At 49.9% G+C, this 16,705-nt stretch overlaps 1 protein-coding gene across 4 annotated transcripts in view; it reads left to right on the top strand.

Annotated features, from left to right (window-relative positions):
- The window catches only part of LOC140424914 (zinc transporter ZIP12-like), a 149,958-nt gene that overhangs the window by 44,960 nt on the left and 88,293 nt on the right, over positions 1 to 16,705 (top strand). For 3 of the 4 annotated variants that reach the window (XM_072508572.1, XM_072508570.1, XM_072508573.1), the window contains 2 exons: positions 14,830 to 15,117; positions 16,443 to 16,650. In XM_072508572.1, the coding sequence (XP_072364673.1) occupies positions 14,830 to 15,117; positions 16,443 to 16,650 (496 nt within the window). Of the gene's footprint in view, positions 1 to 12,953; positions 13,079 to 14,829; positions 15,118 to 16,442; positions 16,651 to 16,705 lie in introns of those variants that run through there. The other variant, XM_072508571.1, reaches the window with a different exon arrangement.

Genomic DNA, 16,705 nt, shown 5'->3' with positions numbered 1-16,705 from the left:
CGGCAGCCAATGGCAGACCCACTCCACCACGCGCTGCAAGGGTGTTGGAAAATCCTGTCCTATGTTTGCTACATAAGAAATCACATTTAGGCACGATTAACCTGAAAAATGACGTGTCATTTTGGGCGAGATCGACGGGGTGATTTGTGCCAGCTATAATGGCGAGATTGCGACCGGTATTCACCTGCACCTTGTACAACAAACGAGTCCCCACGTGAATCTTGCTGTGCCTGGCTAACTCACCGTCTGATTCGTCTGACTTGCACCTCAGTTGCTCGCCGCTAACGAGGGGGAACAGCTTTTAAACCCTCCCTCAGTACTCACTCCCAGTCAGGAAATGAGGATGGCAGCGCAAAGACCTGCTCCTTGCTTTGGGGATGCCGACCTCACCAGGCTTCTCGACGTCGTGGATAAGAAGCGGGGCACCTTGTTCCCCTGAGAGGGTCGATGAGCCAGCAGCAGGGTCAGCAATGCCTCCTGAGAGACAGTGACAGCTGCAGTGAGTAAAGGCAGCATGACCAGGAGGACCACCATCAAATGTAGGAAGAAGATGAACGACCTCTCACGAGCTTCAAGGGTAAGTTATCACCTCTCTCCTTGCGTCAGTCACAACTGCCAACCTTCAATTTCCCAAACCAGCCACCCACTGCACCCCCCCCCCCCAATCCACTGGTTAACATCTCGCATCTTCCCAACATCTGATTTCCAAGCTTGTTCCTCAGAATCCCTGAAATCCAAGTCCTTACCCACTATATCGAACGGGCCCTGGAGATCACAGGGTTGCCTGAGGAGAGAGCAGTGACCAACCATGAGGTTGGCCTGCACCAGAGAGGTGAGGATCCACTGTCCCTTCATCCAGGTGACCTGTCTCAAGTGAGTTGTTGATGTCCCACAACATTAACCTTCCCTTTCACTGGCCGCATGTCCATCGTCTCACATTATCATCATCTGATCAGGCCGGGCCATCCGGAGTCGTACACCCTGCCACCCAAGAGAACACCTCAGAGGAGAACACTGGCAATATGTCACAGCTATCACCCACATCTTCCACCAGCGCAGAGACACACACGTTGGTGGGCGACATGAGTGGATAGGCTTCAGGGACACTCTTTGGTGAGCACTACACAGCTGTCAATGCACATCAGGTGGAGGCAAGAACATCCAAGGGAGACAGCAGTCGGAGGTCTGATGGATCCCCGGACTCAGCTGGGTCTCAACCAGATGTCGAGTCTCTGGACAAAAGTTCTCCCAGAGCTGATGCAGATGATAGGACAGAGCTGTGACTTTCAGGAGGGAATATCAGTGACATTCCATTCACATCGGCAATGCCAATTGGAGGAGTCCCAAAGCCTTCAGGTGCAAGGGATGATGCTGGCAATGTGTGGTACCCAGACCAAAACTGCTAGGGTGGTAATCACAATGAAAAACCTGGAACACAATGTCAATGTCTTGAGTGGTGGTGCCCAAGGCATGGCTCAGTCTGTGATGACCAAGGCTGAGGGCCTTAACATCATCAGTTGATGAGGGAGATGTCTCAGACACAGATGGACATTATCGAGTCACTCCAGAGCATGGCCCAGTTACTGAGGAGCATCGCTGAGGGCGTCAACACCATGGTGTGGACAATGTGGAGCCTCAGGACTGGCAGTGCCAGATAATTCAGAGGCTTCTGGAGCTCACTCCAGCTACCCATCCATCCCATGGAGTTACCCAGTGCCCAATGGGTACACTCAGGGAGAAGGAAGCGCTGGAGCCTATCCGGGGGCCTTCCACCAAGAAGGCAGTCTCTGCTTCTTCCGAATTCTCCCTTCCTGACATTGATGCATCTCAAGGGCAGCAGGAAGCATAGGGTGGCATGGCAACACCTGTGACACGGGTAAGTCGGCCATGGCACTCTGGCTCCACGCTCTTCAGAGGATGTCCGCCAAGAGCATCAGGCTGTCTCTACCTCTGATGTCCATCCTGGGGATATATCTAGATGTAGCACTAGGCCACAGAGGATCAAGAAGAGTGAGTAGTACTGCATGGTCATTGGTGAGTTCGCTGCTCCCACCTTGTGGGAATAGAAATCTGTAACATTAAAATGTTCACTATTAAAACATCCCACACCTGATACACCTGATGCCTCTGTCGCTTTCGTCTTCACAGCGAGCCTGCCCGCACCCCATACCCCGGTACAGTGGTCCAAGATCAAAAGCCACTGATGCAGACTCCATCAAGAGGATGGGTGTGAGCGTACTGTCAGCCGAAATATAGGAGTCAGACTTAATCAGAACTGAGAAGCACCAGAGCTTTCCTCACACGTGGTTCTCACTCTCCTGCCTTGTAGAGGGACCCACTGACCATGTCACCAAAGGCCCATCAGGTTACACAGATCCTTAGAGGTTGGAATAGGGTGATCGGGGAAGGGCGGTCTGCCGGGAAAGGGCGGTCTGTCGGGAGGAGGGGGCATGAGGAGGGGGGAGTGGGTGTTGAGCTGATGGATACAGCCCCATCTCACGAGAACCTCAAGATGATGAGGGCCTCCCTGGTTCTCCTGGCATGTTGGATCTTTGCTGCCGTCTGTCCTCCATCCTTCAGCTCTTCCTCAGGGTCATTCTCCAGCCCCTCCTGGATCTCTTCCTACTCCTCCTCATCCAGCATGTCGCCCCTCTGCTGTGTCAGATTGTAGAGGCCACAGCAGATCACTGGGGGTGCACTGTAGAGCCTCGCCAGAGCGGTTCAGGCAGCAGAACCGCACTTTGCCTAGCTCAATGCACTGCTCAATGACAGCACGGGTGGTAACATTGGCCTCATTACATTGGGTTTCCACCTTGGACTCAGACCTCTGCACCAACATCACCAGCCATGACCTCAGAGGCATTCCTTGTCCCCCACAAGCCAATCCATCATCCTGGGGTGGTCCTCAAAGACACTGGGGATCTCCGAGTGCCCCAGGATGTAGCTTTCATGTTCCCAGGCTAGCGGGCACACACATACATGATCCTCAGGTATAGGTTGCACACAATCTGAACATTCAGGGAGCGTACATCTTCCTGTTAATATCGGGCTCACCCTGATGCCCTGGTTCTCTCAGGTTGTCATGCGTGCCCTCGTTGGCCCCCTAGACCTGGGGCATCCCGGCTAGCAGCGAATCCTGCAGCCCAGACATCTTGGTGAGCCTGGTCGAGGTCGAAGTTAATATTTTCTGATGCCTGGAGGGTACAAAGTATACTTCACCTCCTGAATATTGTGGGCTGATGACTGTGAAAGCCCCACAGGTCCCCGCTTGAATCACCCGGTGGCAGAGAAATTTAGGGCTGCAGGGACCGTCATGACCCCCGGGAGTGGATGTCCTCCAACTCCACCGGTTGCCATGTCCACGAGGACGTGGCACAGGTGTTGCACTATCTCTCTGTTGAGACACAGTTTTCTGTGGCATATGCTGTACGTCAGCTCATTGAAGGACCAAGGATTCTTGTACACCTTGGGCGGGCCTGTAGCCATCTAAGATGGCCACTGCAAAGGACCATGGGATTTATGGCCAACCCAGGACTCAGACAGATACACAGCCTGTGTGTATCTAAAACACAGGTAACCAGACCTGATCGAAACTCCCCCCCGCTCGCTTGCATTTTAATGGCCCATTTTTCCAGAACAATAGAACTCCAATCAAGCAACCGGTACAGCCTCAGACTGATCGGCGCCGCTCCCATTACTCAGAAAGCCCAACTGCCAAGGTCAATGACTGCTAAGGACCCGCCCAGCTACCAAGGCACCCACCCCTTTATTGGCCAAAATCAAAGATAGTGATCAGAGCCCTGTCGAATTATTGGGTCCAAGGTTAAGGACCGCCCAAAGAGCGCAAAATCCCAGAGGGATAAAAGAGAGCACAGCCATGTGTTCTGTCTCTTTTGGATCCGGCCTGTGCTAACCCCATTGCAGCAGGAACAGCCAGCCAAGTTCAAGACCAACGATCGCTACCTGACGGTTGAACCCAGCAGAGACAGAGCCACTTTCTTCGAACCAGCCAAGTGAAATTCAGATAAAGGCATTATCCATTTGCACAGTGCCGGTCGCCCTGAAGGTAAGTATAGGTTATTGTAGCTGATAGGTGTAGTTTAACTCGTAGTAGATATTGTGTTTGCATGTCGCGATAACTCTTGTGTATGTAAGTAAACCATCTTTTGAACTAACTAACTGGTTGTGTGGTCATTTGATCGATATAAGGGAAGGCTTGTGGTTCACCAACATTATTAATAGAGCAACATTATTGGCGACTCTGATGGGATTCGATTAGAAGTGACTTTGTCACTCCGAGAGAACCCACAAACTTTGAATCCATTTGCGAGAAAGAACCACAAGTGCAAGTCCCATATCGACCAAATAACCGAATTTCAGAAGTGTGTACTAACCCGCATGCGTACCTAACAGGAAGAGTAATGTAAACTCGTTAGAATTGTGTACAACTATCAAGGGATTGTGAGCCGGAAAATAGCTTAAGCCATACTCGCTGTTCAAATCGCCGCCTTATTCCCCTGTCCCAAATTGAAAGTAGAGAAGGAGGTAAGACTGCACTGTAAATCCTATGATAAGAGAAGTAATGGCCACGAAAGCAATGGAAAGATTGATGAATCCACAGAACCCGAGGTCACAGCGACCAACAGAGCAGAGCAATGCCCCATATGGGAGGAAGAGTTAAGGATATACTTAAAGGAGAAAGGATGACCCCTTTGGTCGAATTTTTGCGCTAATGATGAGTCGGGTCCAGGAAAGATAGGACAACCTTGGTGGGAGAACCTAAGCGAGGTCCACAAGAAAAATGTAGGGAAAGTCAGAAAGCCGATGGCAATAGTGTCCTGTTTGGCACAGTTGCGAGGCACAGAGGAGGTCGTCAAGACGCTCTGTAGGCAGTTAATTGACAAGGAAGAAAAGAACGAGGGAAACAGTAACGAAAGCGATGGCAATAGTATCCTGTTTGGCACACTTGCGAGGCACAAAGGAGGTTGTGAAGACGCTCTGTAGGCAGTTAATTGAGAAGGAAGAAAAGAACGAGGGAAACAGTAACGAAAGTGAGAAGATAATTGAACAATTCCTGGAACAATTGGCAGCTAAGGATAAAGAAATGGCCTATGTAAAATGTGCATATCAATCTTGTCTAGTTCACCTTAGTAGCTTCCAGACCCAGTACGATAAAGCCTACCAAGATACACAGCGCGCAGTCCTGATAAGAGAGGAAACAGAACAACAGGTCGCCCAGCTAACTAGCAAATGCGCAGATTTAAAAGCAGCTTTGAGAGCGCTCCACAGCTCCACCAAGGAACAGAGGCAGAGTACCGTTGACCATGCTAAATGCCCACAGAAGATAGAAAAGTTACAGTCGCTACTCTCAGTACAGAATGGCTTCAGGTACACTTTCAGGCAGGATTTAGATGAGGAAGATGCTCCCAAATGGCAATAATTAAACAAAAGCGCCCAAAGATACGTAGAGGAAACGGGGAATCAAACTCGAGCCCCCACGCCCCAAAAAGAAAAGCACCTGCAGCACCGACTGCACAGGCAGCGCACACCCCCACTCACAACTCAACCCCCATGAATCTGGTTACCACCCAACGTACGTCATCGGATCAGGATGAGCCTGATATTGTTTACACCACCCCACTATCCATAACCGAATTAAGAGAAGCTTGCACAAAAATTAGTCCATTCCAGACCACCGCAGACCCGCACAGTTTCTTTGAGGAGGTGCGCCAACAAAAAGTTATCTACGGCCTAGACGAGAGAGAGGAAGTAAAGCTAATAGTTATGAGCCACTGCCAGTCCATAAGATCAGCTTTGCCCGAATCCCAAAATGTAGCAGGAGGAACCCTACAGGAAATGAGAACAGCCATATTAAATGCAATCGGGTATAACAAAGGAGATCCAGTCAAGGGTTTAAATCACTGCAGGCAAAAGAAGGGAGAGCATCCGACCGCATTTGCTGGTCGCCTATGGATTCATTTCATGGCAGTCTACGGCCAATTGTACCGCGCACACCTAAATGAGGAGGACACCACTAAATGGTCCCGCACCTTAGTCTCGCATGCCACAGATGCAAGTCAAAAGGCTTGTGTAAACTACGACCCCGCAGACCACACACACAATGAAGTTTGGGTATTGAAATGACTCTCTAGAGCATGGGAACAAACCCTACACTGACAGACAGATCAGGATGAGATAGAAGCAAACATGTACCCAGTTAGGATTAGCCAGGACCCAGCATTTCACTTGGCTGGTTCGAAGAAAGTGGCTCTGTCTCTGCTGGGCTCATCCATCAGGTAGCGATCATTGGTCTTGAACTTGGCTGGCTGTTCCTGCTGCAATTGGGTTGGCACAGGCCGGATCCAAAAGAGACAGAACACATGGCTGTGTCCTCTTTTATCCCTCTGGGATTTTGCGCTCTTTGGGCGGTCCTTAACCTTCGACCCAATAGTTCGACAGGGCTCTGATCACTGTCTTTGATTTTGGCCAATAAAGGGGCGGATGCCTTGGTAGCTGGGTGGGTCCTTAGCGGTCCAGGTTTCCCAGACTAATATTGAGATTCTATTTCAAGCCCAAAAAGCAGCCAACACCCTCAAACAGGTTTTAGACGGCAACTTCCCAGCCCCCTGTGATAAATGGAAGGACGCACTGACTATACAGGACGGCATAGTTTTAAAAAACAGAATTTATGTGGTCCCCACCCAGGACAGAAACCATCTCATTTACCAATTTCATGACGGACACGGACATCAGGGGATAGACAATACCACTGCCCATTTAAGACTTTTGTGTTGGTGGCCCGATTTAAAAAGTAATGTAACCCATTATGTCGAGAATTGCCTTATCTGTGCTCAGAACAATCCTGAACGTTACTGTTCTGAATGTTCACACCCAACCTGTGAATGGTTCTTGGACAAATTTGCAAATTGATTACATTGGCCCCCTTCCCCCTTGCAGAAATGGTTTCAAGTATGTGCTGGTTGTAATCGACACCGTTACTAAATGGGTAGAAGCATTTCCCTCACGGACAAACACAGCAAAGGCCACCGCTAAGATTTTGACCCAACAGATATTCACACACTGGGGTCTCCCCCACAGCATTGAGTCAGACCAAGGTTCCCACTTCACCGGCAGAGTCATGCAAAATGTTTTAACAATTTTTTGGATCAGGTAGTAATTCCATATAGCATCTCGCCCCCAATCCAGTGGCATTGTCGAGCGAATGAATCGAACTTTAAAACCGACCATTAGGAAGATGGTGCAACAGAACAATACCAGGTGGGACACAGTCCTCCCATTTGCTCTCATGTTTATTCGGACCACCGTTTCCAGTTCCACAGGTTTTACCCCCCACTCTCATTACCAGTCGGCCCATGAAGGGTATTGAATATTTATTAGGCCTCGATCTGGCAAGCCCTACAGTAACCGCCCTCACCCACGAAAAAACAGTCCAACAGGTTACAGATAACATTAAAGCGGCACAACTCGCTGCAGCTGTCCGATGAGGCGCTAGAAGGAAGCAGAGTAAAGCCTACTTTGACAAAACCATCCACCCCGTAGAGTACACAGTTGGTCAGCAAGTAATGGTTTCACTTTACAACCCCAGTTCTTTCCTCTCCCCCAAATTTGCAGGACCCTACTCCATTTCCGACAAAGTGAGCCCCTCCGCGTACAAGATAACGTACCCCAATGGTAAAACTGGTTGGTTCCACATCAACTAACTCAAAGTCTACGGATCCCAATGTAGCCACTCCCACCACATCTCTCTGGCAATAGGAGACGATTACACCCCGTCCATTGACAACCTAGTCTGACCCCTATGCCAACCCTCCTCCAGCCATGCCGGCATTGATCCCTTGTCCACGCCCATAGACTCAAACTTGTCTCCACCCACAGGTACAGACTTTCACCTTGAACTTGACTCCGACGACAGCGAGAGCCCCCCGGATTTGATTACTATCCCTGAACACTGGCGCAATCTCTCTAGCCCCAGTCACCCCTGCCCCCGGAGCCACGACTTAGATATCTTTCACCCCCCTATATGCCCTTCCCCAGCCACCGCCACAGCCACCGCCCGACGACAGTGACTTGCCCTCCACTCCCACCGCCCCTGCGCCTCACGACAAACAGCCCCTCTTTGGCACCGCAACAACTCTTGCAGACTAGTAAGGCACGACGATTCGGATTATCTGATGGCCCACGCAGCCAAGGTACAGAAATGGGCAGCACGGTAGCATGGTGGATAGCACTGTTGCTTCATAGCGCCAGGGTCCCAGGTTCGATTCCTGGCTTGGGTCACTGTCTGTGCGGAGTCTGCACGTTCTCCCCGTGTGTGCGAGGGTTTCCTCCGGGTGCTCCGGTTTCCTCCCACAGTCCAAAGATGTGCAGGTTTGGTGGATTAGCCATGATAAATTGCCCTTAGTGTCCAAAAAGGTTAGGTGGGGTTAATGGGTTACGGGAATAATGGGGATAGGGTGGAGGCGTCGAGCTTAAGTCGGGTGCTCTTTCCAAGGGCTGGTGCAGACTCGATGGGCCGAGTGGCCCCCTTCTGCACTGAAAACTCTATGAATTCTATGAAACGGCAGACACGAGTCTGGCAACCGGGAGATGGTGATGATTCAGATACTGACTCTCGTTTCGGTAATGCTTTTACAACACTGTTCGGTACAGAAACCTGAGGTGTCCAGGTGATGAGAAAGAGACACCGCCTAAGTATTAAGGTGTCCAAGTTCTGATGGAGCCTGCCCGCCTTTTTCCTTCTTTTTTCTATTACATGGTTTTAACTCATGTCGCCCGACACAAAATTACTCTCCTGATTCAAGAGTACGATACCCAATGTCAGTTCAAGGCACAAGTTTGTCGAGAAACAGATCACTGTTCTCCCAGTCTTTATGACAAGTTTCCACACGACTACAAACTCTTACCGTCCATCCAGGTCACCCAGGTCGGGAGTAACAGCACTGATCCCCGCCCTACCTGAGGACCCCAAATGCATCTGGTCAGTTAAGCTTGGGTAGTGGAGTAATGGCACTAACCACGCCTTACCCAGGGATTCCACCCATTCTTATCCTGCAGTGGCCCACACGCATCTCATGTTCCAGTCACTTCATACGCTCTGGAATGGTTCTCTACATTCTGCACTGTCTTTGGCAGGCTTTAGTTTCACCTTCTCTGCTCACCCTTTTGTTGTGGTTTAAAGAACGCATTTTGCCACGTTCTGTATGCTCACCCCTTCTTTCCTTTACCTTCCGCGACCCCCTGGTCGCTCCCCACCTGCTATTTGCACATATGACACAATTGGTTGCCTTACACGCTGCTACACGCGAACTACCTCTGAACTCTGGGACGAAATTCTATAAAACTGGCCGCCCTGAAATTCGGATGGTTAAGATAAGCCTCAACCACCACTGGTTACAAGTAAAGAAAAGACTGGTCGGAGAAATTGTCCGCCCACTCCGCGCATTGACTGCAAGCTGCGAGAGTCTCTGAAATTTAAAATTTGCATTTCAGGGGCGAAATTCTCCCGAAACGGCGCGATGTCCGCCGACTGGCGCCCAAAACGGCGCCAATCAGACGGGCATCGCGCCGCCCCAAAGGTGCGGAATGCTCCGCATCTTTGGGGGCCGAGCCCCAACATTGAGGGGTTAGGCCGGCGCCAGAGGAATTTCCGCCCCGCCAGCTGGCGGAAATGGCCTTTGTTGCCCCGCCAGCTGGCGTGGAAATGACATCCCCGGGCGGCGCATGCGCGGGAGTGTCAGCGGCCGCTGACAGTTTCCCACGCATGCGCAGTGGAGGGAGTCTCTTCCGCCTCCGCCATGGTGGAGACCATGGCGGAGGCGGAAGGGAAAGAGTGCCCCCACGGCACAGGCCCGCCCGCGGATCGGTGGACCCCGATTGTGGGCCAGGCCACCGTGGGGGCACCCCCCGGGGCCAGATCGCCCCGCGCCCCCCCCAGGACCCCGGAGCCCGCCCACGCCGCCTTGTCCCGCCGTTCAAAAGGTGGTTTAATCCACGCCGGCGGGACAGGCAATTTATCGGCGGGACTTCGGCCCATCCGGGCCAGAGAATCGAGCGGGGGGCCTGCCAACCGGCGCGGCGCGATTCCCGCCCCCGCCGAATCTCTGGTGCCGGAGACTTCGGCAACCGGCAGGGGCGGGATTCACTCCAGCCCCCGGCGATTCTCCGACCCGGCGGGGGGTCGGAGAATGACGCCCCTTGTCTTTCAAAATGGTATTTCAAAAAACAAAAATGAGGGAGTCACACATGGTGACAATCATAACGGGTAATTGGAGTAAGGAGAGAAAGATTAATAAAAAGAGATATTAACCAAAGATAATAACAGATACTTTGCTTGCACCCCCAGGATTACCCGGAAAACAGGAAACACAGGATGAAGCAAGGACTGCTGACATGCGTTTGGATCATCGCTGGACTTCTGCAACGGCGCGCGCAACGGACTTGTTACCAACCCCACACCAGCCCCGAACACTACCACACAACAGGCCACCACCAGCCCGGACACTACACCACACATAAAGACAGACATCGAAACCCCCACTTGGTGCGAAAACATTGCCAGATGGAACCCCCTTTCACACATAGTAGAGTCCCTTCTAGTACTTGCAATAATCTGCAGTGTCATTCAGACACTTCGACTCTGTAAATGGCGAGCAAAAGCCTCCCACTCCCCGATATATACAGTCCGACCCCCTTCTTTGGAATTCAACAAAATTAAACTCATGTCCCAATCGCAGCCAAGAATAAACCATACACCTCTTTAACTATATTAGGATTAAGTAGAAATGTGATGCTGCTGTTTTAAATTTTGTACTGTATATAAGTTCTTTGATATTCACCAGCAGCATGAGAGTAGCTTAGATAGTGTTAACTAGAGATCAACTGTGCAGATAAATTATAGTGACCGTTAGAGATTAATTAATTTATGAATGTATTAACGGAATATTAAGTAAATGTCCCAAACCATAAGATAGAGTAGAGTAGAACCTTGTCTTGACCAAGGGTGACTGGGCCACCAAGGATGAACAGGGATCGATAGTGTGATCCACCAAGCTTCGCGGTCAGGATCAAGAGGACAGGATGTAGCCATCTAAGATGGCCACCTGCAAAGGACCATGGGAATGGCCAACCCAGGACTCAGACAGATACAGAGCTGATGTGTATCTGAAACACAGGTAACCAAACCTGATCGAAAACCCCCCCGCTCGTTTGCATTTTAATGGCCCCTTTTCCCAGGACTATAGAACTCCAATCAAGCAACTGGTACAGCCACAGACTGATCGGCGCCACTCCCCTTACTCAGAAAGCCCAACTGCCAAGGTCAGTGACCGCTAAGGACCCCCCCCCCCCCCCAGCTACCAAGGCACCAGCCCCTTTATTGGCCGAAATCGAAGATAGTGATCAGAGCTTTGTCGAACTATTGGTCCAAGGTTAAGGACCACCCTAAAGAGCGTGAAACCCCAGAGGGATAAAAGAGAACACAGCCATGTGTTCTGTCTCTTTTGGATCCGGCCTGTGCCAACCCAATTGCAGCAGGAACAGCCAGCCAAGTTCAAGACCAACGATCGCTACCTGACGGTTGAGCCCAGCAGAGACAGAGCCACTTTCTTCGAATCAGCCGAGTGGAATCCAGATAAAGGCCTTATCCATTTGCCGGTCGTCCTGAAGTTAAGTATAGGTTATTGTAGCTGATAGGTGTAGTTTAACTGGTAGTAGATATTTTGTTTGCATGTCGAGGTGACTCTTGTGAATGTAAATAAACCATCTTTTGCACTAACTAACTGGTTGTGTGGTCATTTGATCGATATAAGCGAAGGCTTGTGGGTCACCAACATTATTAATAGAGTAACAGGCTGACCCTGGCCTCCGTTTCTGGCCCCTCCTCCGCCAAATGGGCAGCTGGGGCTTCCGGGTCTGCGGCGGCCCACTGCACATGTGGTGCTGCTTCAGCCTGCATTGGTCTTGCAATCTTCTTCAGCATCAGCCAGCCTCGGCTGTGAGAAGGACCGCGAGGGCAGCCTTCACGGGATCGACTCCAGCAAACATTTTAGTATCTGGAAGGAATTGGAGGAGAGAGACTGACAATCAATTAGGCGTTCCATCCCGGGACCCTCGTATCTCCAAAGCCCCCCCCTCCCCTCCACCTTTACCATGACTGTCCCGCCTTCTCTCAAGAGTGCCACCCAGCGAGCCATTTTGCTGAAAAACTTCGCTCTGCACACTGATTCCCGGCCAGATCAGGAACCCTTAGATGCCAGACCTCTGTCAGAAGCATTAAGGAGGTCATGTTCAGCTGTCATCCGCTCATCCAGACACTTACCCTTTAACCGCGGGAAGGTCCTCAGTGGTGAAGCCCTGCTCTTTTGTGTTTATTGTTGCCAGCTGCCTCTATGGTGCTGTTCAGGCATCAAATATTGCAGGACATCCAGTCCACTCATCGTCCTCTCAGTAAGGGCACCTGTTCCTTCGAGGAAGCACTTGAGATTTCAGGAGTGTGAAGTAATATCACAACTAACAAGGCTAATCCTTCATTTGAATAGCCTTCAGCTGTGAACCTAGAGGCTGCTCACAGTCAAAAGGGGTAAATTGATTTTCTTGAGAAAAGCCGCAGCAGGGCTCTGTCCTGGAGAGTTTGGTAGGACAGACAGGCTAAAGCTGTGGTTGCCCCTGTTATAGGTCTCCACCATATTTAAAGATGACTTGAAGGCCTCACAGACACAAAGCTCCTCACCCCCCCCTCACAGGTTCAGGGATGCCGCCGACCTGCCCCCCGCCAGCAACCCCCCGGACAACCCCAACTCCCCGGAAGCCCCCCCCCCCCCCGCCCTGGACACTTGTTCTTTCTAGGAAGTACTAGAATTAATGAACTGTGAAGTGCTATAAAACAAACAAAACTAATCCCTCCTTTGAGATACCCTTCTGCTGTTAATTAATAGGTTCATAAAAGTCAATGGGGTGTGACATTCCATGTAAACAACAAAGGGATAAAAGAAGGCATACTGCACCATTGAAACCACAGAGCCTATTGAAACTTCAAGGGGATGAAATGGAATTTAAACAGGTGAGTGCAAAGGGAAAACTTCAAGGGGAGTGAAATGCTTTGCCTTGAAACAAGCTGCAGAATGGCTCTGTCCTGTGAGGTTTTCAGACAGACAGGCTGCAGCTGTGCTTTGCCGTGTTATGGGGTGTTGCTTCACAGACCCAAACCTCCCTCCATCGTGGAGGAGATTCTCACTCAATTCCTCCGACATAGCTGGATTCGTGCCGGGCCAAATGCGGCCAGAGAATCGCCCATTTAACTCTGTTTCCCTCTCCACAGATGCTGCCAGACCTGTTGAGTTTTTCCAGCATTTTCTCCCTTTATTTCATATTTCCATCATGCACGATACTTTGCTTTTATCCTCATGTCCCAACTCTCCATTTAGACTCTATCTCTACTTCACACAAGCCTCCCAAAAAGAATAGGTTCAAACTCAGCCTGCACTTTTCATATTGATCCATTGACCAAAAATCACATTAATCATACCTGCATGTGTGCAGGTAGATGGAGTTAGAAACGTATTCTGAATGTCTTTGGATCAGCATGGACAAGATGGACCGAATGCCCCTTCTGTGCTGTATCATTGTATCATTTTCTGGGTGTGATTCTCCGGCTGCGTTGTGCACTCCTTGAGTGCAACGCAGCCGGAGAATATCGGGAGAGACTTTCAGCGAGCCTCCCGACAGGTTCCGCGCCTCCCGGGATTCTCCGAAATTCCTAAAGACGCCGGATTCGGAACCCTGCCCCAAATGGGTGTGACCGAATGACGCTCATGGATGTTGCAACCTACCTGCATGGAATCCACTGGCCTCCCTCAATTCTTGGGCCTCCCCAGGGAGGCTGCAGCCGAGCGCTGATCAGTGCTGGTCCACACAAAGGTGGACCAGGCAGAACGGCACCCGGGGGGGGGGGGGGTCTCCCGGGCCATCGGAGACCCCAGGATGGTCAGGGTAAGTGGAGGGTGGCTCCCTGGCCCTCCCCTGGAATGTGGGCACCTTGGCACTGCTCATCTGGCACCCTGGCACTGCCACCCTGGCACCCTAGCAGTGCCAAGGTGCCCTGATGGTACTACTAAGTAAGCAGGGGCATTGCCTGGGTGTTAGGGTAGCAGTGCAAGGTTGCCATGGTGGCACTGTCAAGGGCCGGGGGCGAGGGGGGCCATGCCCATGAACTGAGGGTGGGGGAGGGTTTGAAGGATGGGGGTCCTAGAAGGGAGGGCTTACTGTAAGGGGACTGTGGGGGCCTGAAGAGAGGACACCTCATAGCAGAGTGTTCTCACTTGTGGGGTGTGGGGTAGTGTCCATGTGTGTGGGGCGTGACATTTCCCATGGGTGGGGTGTGTGGGGGACCCACAAGCTCACTTAGAGGCACCCTTTCAAAATAGAGGCTCAATCTCTGAGTTCAACTCCCCGGTGCGAAAAAAAAAGCTCAAAGTATGGGCTAAACTGGTGAAAAACTCTCCAGGGCCCACAAAAGTGATTAGGTGTCACTGAAAAGCGGTGGGGAACGCGCCGGCAGATCTGGCAGGAAACCCACCAGAAATGAACTTTGATAGGTTTTTAATCAGTTGCGGAATTAAGGGTTACAGAGATGAGGAAGGAAAGTGGATTTAGTGAGCGTTAGACAAGCCATGATCTTATTAAATAGCGGAGCAGGCTCGAAGGGCTGAATGGCCTACTCCTGTTTCTATTTTCAATGGTCTTATGGTGCAATGTTCAATTAATGGTGCCTAGATGTGAAATGATTCAAATTGAATTGTGCTTTAATTACAGTGCCTTTTGCCAAATGATACCTTCTCAATTATGAAGGAGGATAACCAGGATCACCAACTGCAAGAGGATGCCTTTCATAGACTCTCCATTCTTCTTCTTTATTATATTATCAATATGAAAGATATCTGCACCTCCGATATACGTCCACATGTTGAGGACTACAGATTCTATCTCACCAAGGTTTTAGATTTGCAACCACATCAAGATTCAAATCATCTCTCCCATGATGAAATCAACAAAGTTTTGGAAATCATTCAAGAGCATTACGTAGTTTCCTCCTCGAGTCAGGTGAGGGAGGTTTTTTTTTGCAAGGCATTGTGAGCAGTGGATATCCTGTCATGAATTTTGTCTTCTTGTTGAGGCAAATTAATAATAATAATAATCTTCATTGTCACAAGGAGGCTTACATTGACACTGCAATTAGGTTACTGTGAAAAGCCCCTAGTCGCCACACTCCAGTGCCTGTTCGGGGACATAGAGGGAGAATTCAGAATGTCCAAATTACCTAACAGCACGTCTTTGTGGATTTGTGGGAGGAAACCGGAGCACCCGGAGGAGACCCACGCAGACACAGGGAGAATGTGCAGAATCCACACAGACAGTGACCCAAGCCGGGAATCGAACCAGGAACCCTGGAGCTGTGAAACAAAAATGTTAATCACTGTGCTACTGTACTGCCATTTAGTATTGGTATTTAGTATTTGTATTGGCAAATGGAATGTAGCAATTAGGAACAGAAGTAAGCCACTTGGTCCTTCGAGCCTGCACTGCCATTTGGGGGCTGGTTTAGCTCAGTTTGCTGGCCAGTTGGTTTGTGACGCAGAACAAGGACATCAATGCAGGTTCAATTCCTGTACCAGCTGAGGTTATTCATGAAGGCCCTGCCTTCTCATCCTTGTCCCTTGCCTGAGGTGTCGTGATCCTCAGTTTGAATCACCACCAGTCAGTCAGCTCTCCCCCTCAAAGGGGAAAGTAGCCTCTGGTCATTTGGGACTATGGTGGCTTTACTTTTATACTTGCTAGTCAATGAGATTATGGCTGATTGGATTGTAACCTCAATTCCACTTTCCTGCCTACCCTCAATAACTTTTCACTCCTTATCAAGAATTTCTCTACCTCTGCGTTAAAAATATTCCAAATCTCTGCTTCCACCGCCTTTTGAGGAAGAGAGTTGCAAAGACTCACTACCCTCTGAGCTTACCTTGATCAGATATAACATGACACAAATGTATCTCCAAAAATAAATCCTCAATGTAATTATGTGACATTTTTCCATTCCACACATGAGACTTTTCAGAGATTTCCAATTTGGTGTCAATTGAGTTCCAGTTTCATGCTGTGGGCCCATAAACCCAGCAGGAAATGGACTGACACAGTAAAAAGAGATTTTCATTCTATGTTCTATTCTGATTTGGACCCCCTTCCCAGAGATAAAAAGCAAAAGCAACCCCCTAATTAACTGTATCATACTGAACTGCTGACAGGTGGTCTTCAGTCTTCAGTAAATATACTTTTTTGGAATTATTGTACTGGTAAAATGTGTCTGTTTAAAGCTGCAATTCATTTCAGTATTTTCAACTATGAAGGCATAACAGAAACATTTTATTTTCTAGTGTATTGATGCAGACTGGCTGGACGAGAAAGCTGGCATCGTGGACCCACTCGGTGCTGACGAAAATACTGCCCCTCGTCTGGCTGGTGCAATCATCACTTCCATTCTGCAAGGACTGTGTATCAGAAGCTTGGGTTTACCCAACCCACGTTTTTTCACTGAATTTATTTTCAGATCACTAAACAGTACAAATAATATAAGTACTGCAGGTATGTCAATTCATCGGAACAGCATTGGTGATAAACTTTCCTAAATGAAAGGAAT

The sequence above is a fragment of the Scyliorhinus torazame genome, chromosome 6 (genome assembly GCF_047496885.1).
Source record: "Scyliorhinus torazame isolate Kashiwa2021f chromosome 6, sScyTor2.1, whole genome shotgun sequence".
NCBI classification, from domain to species: Eukaryota; Metazoa; Chordata; class Chondrichthyes; order Carcharhiniformes; family Scyliorhinidae; genus Scyliorhinus; species Scyliorhinus torazame.
Note: the sequence above shows the minus strand (reverse complement) of the source record. Positions and strands in the feature narration are given on the sequence as shown.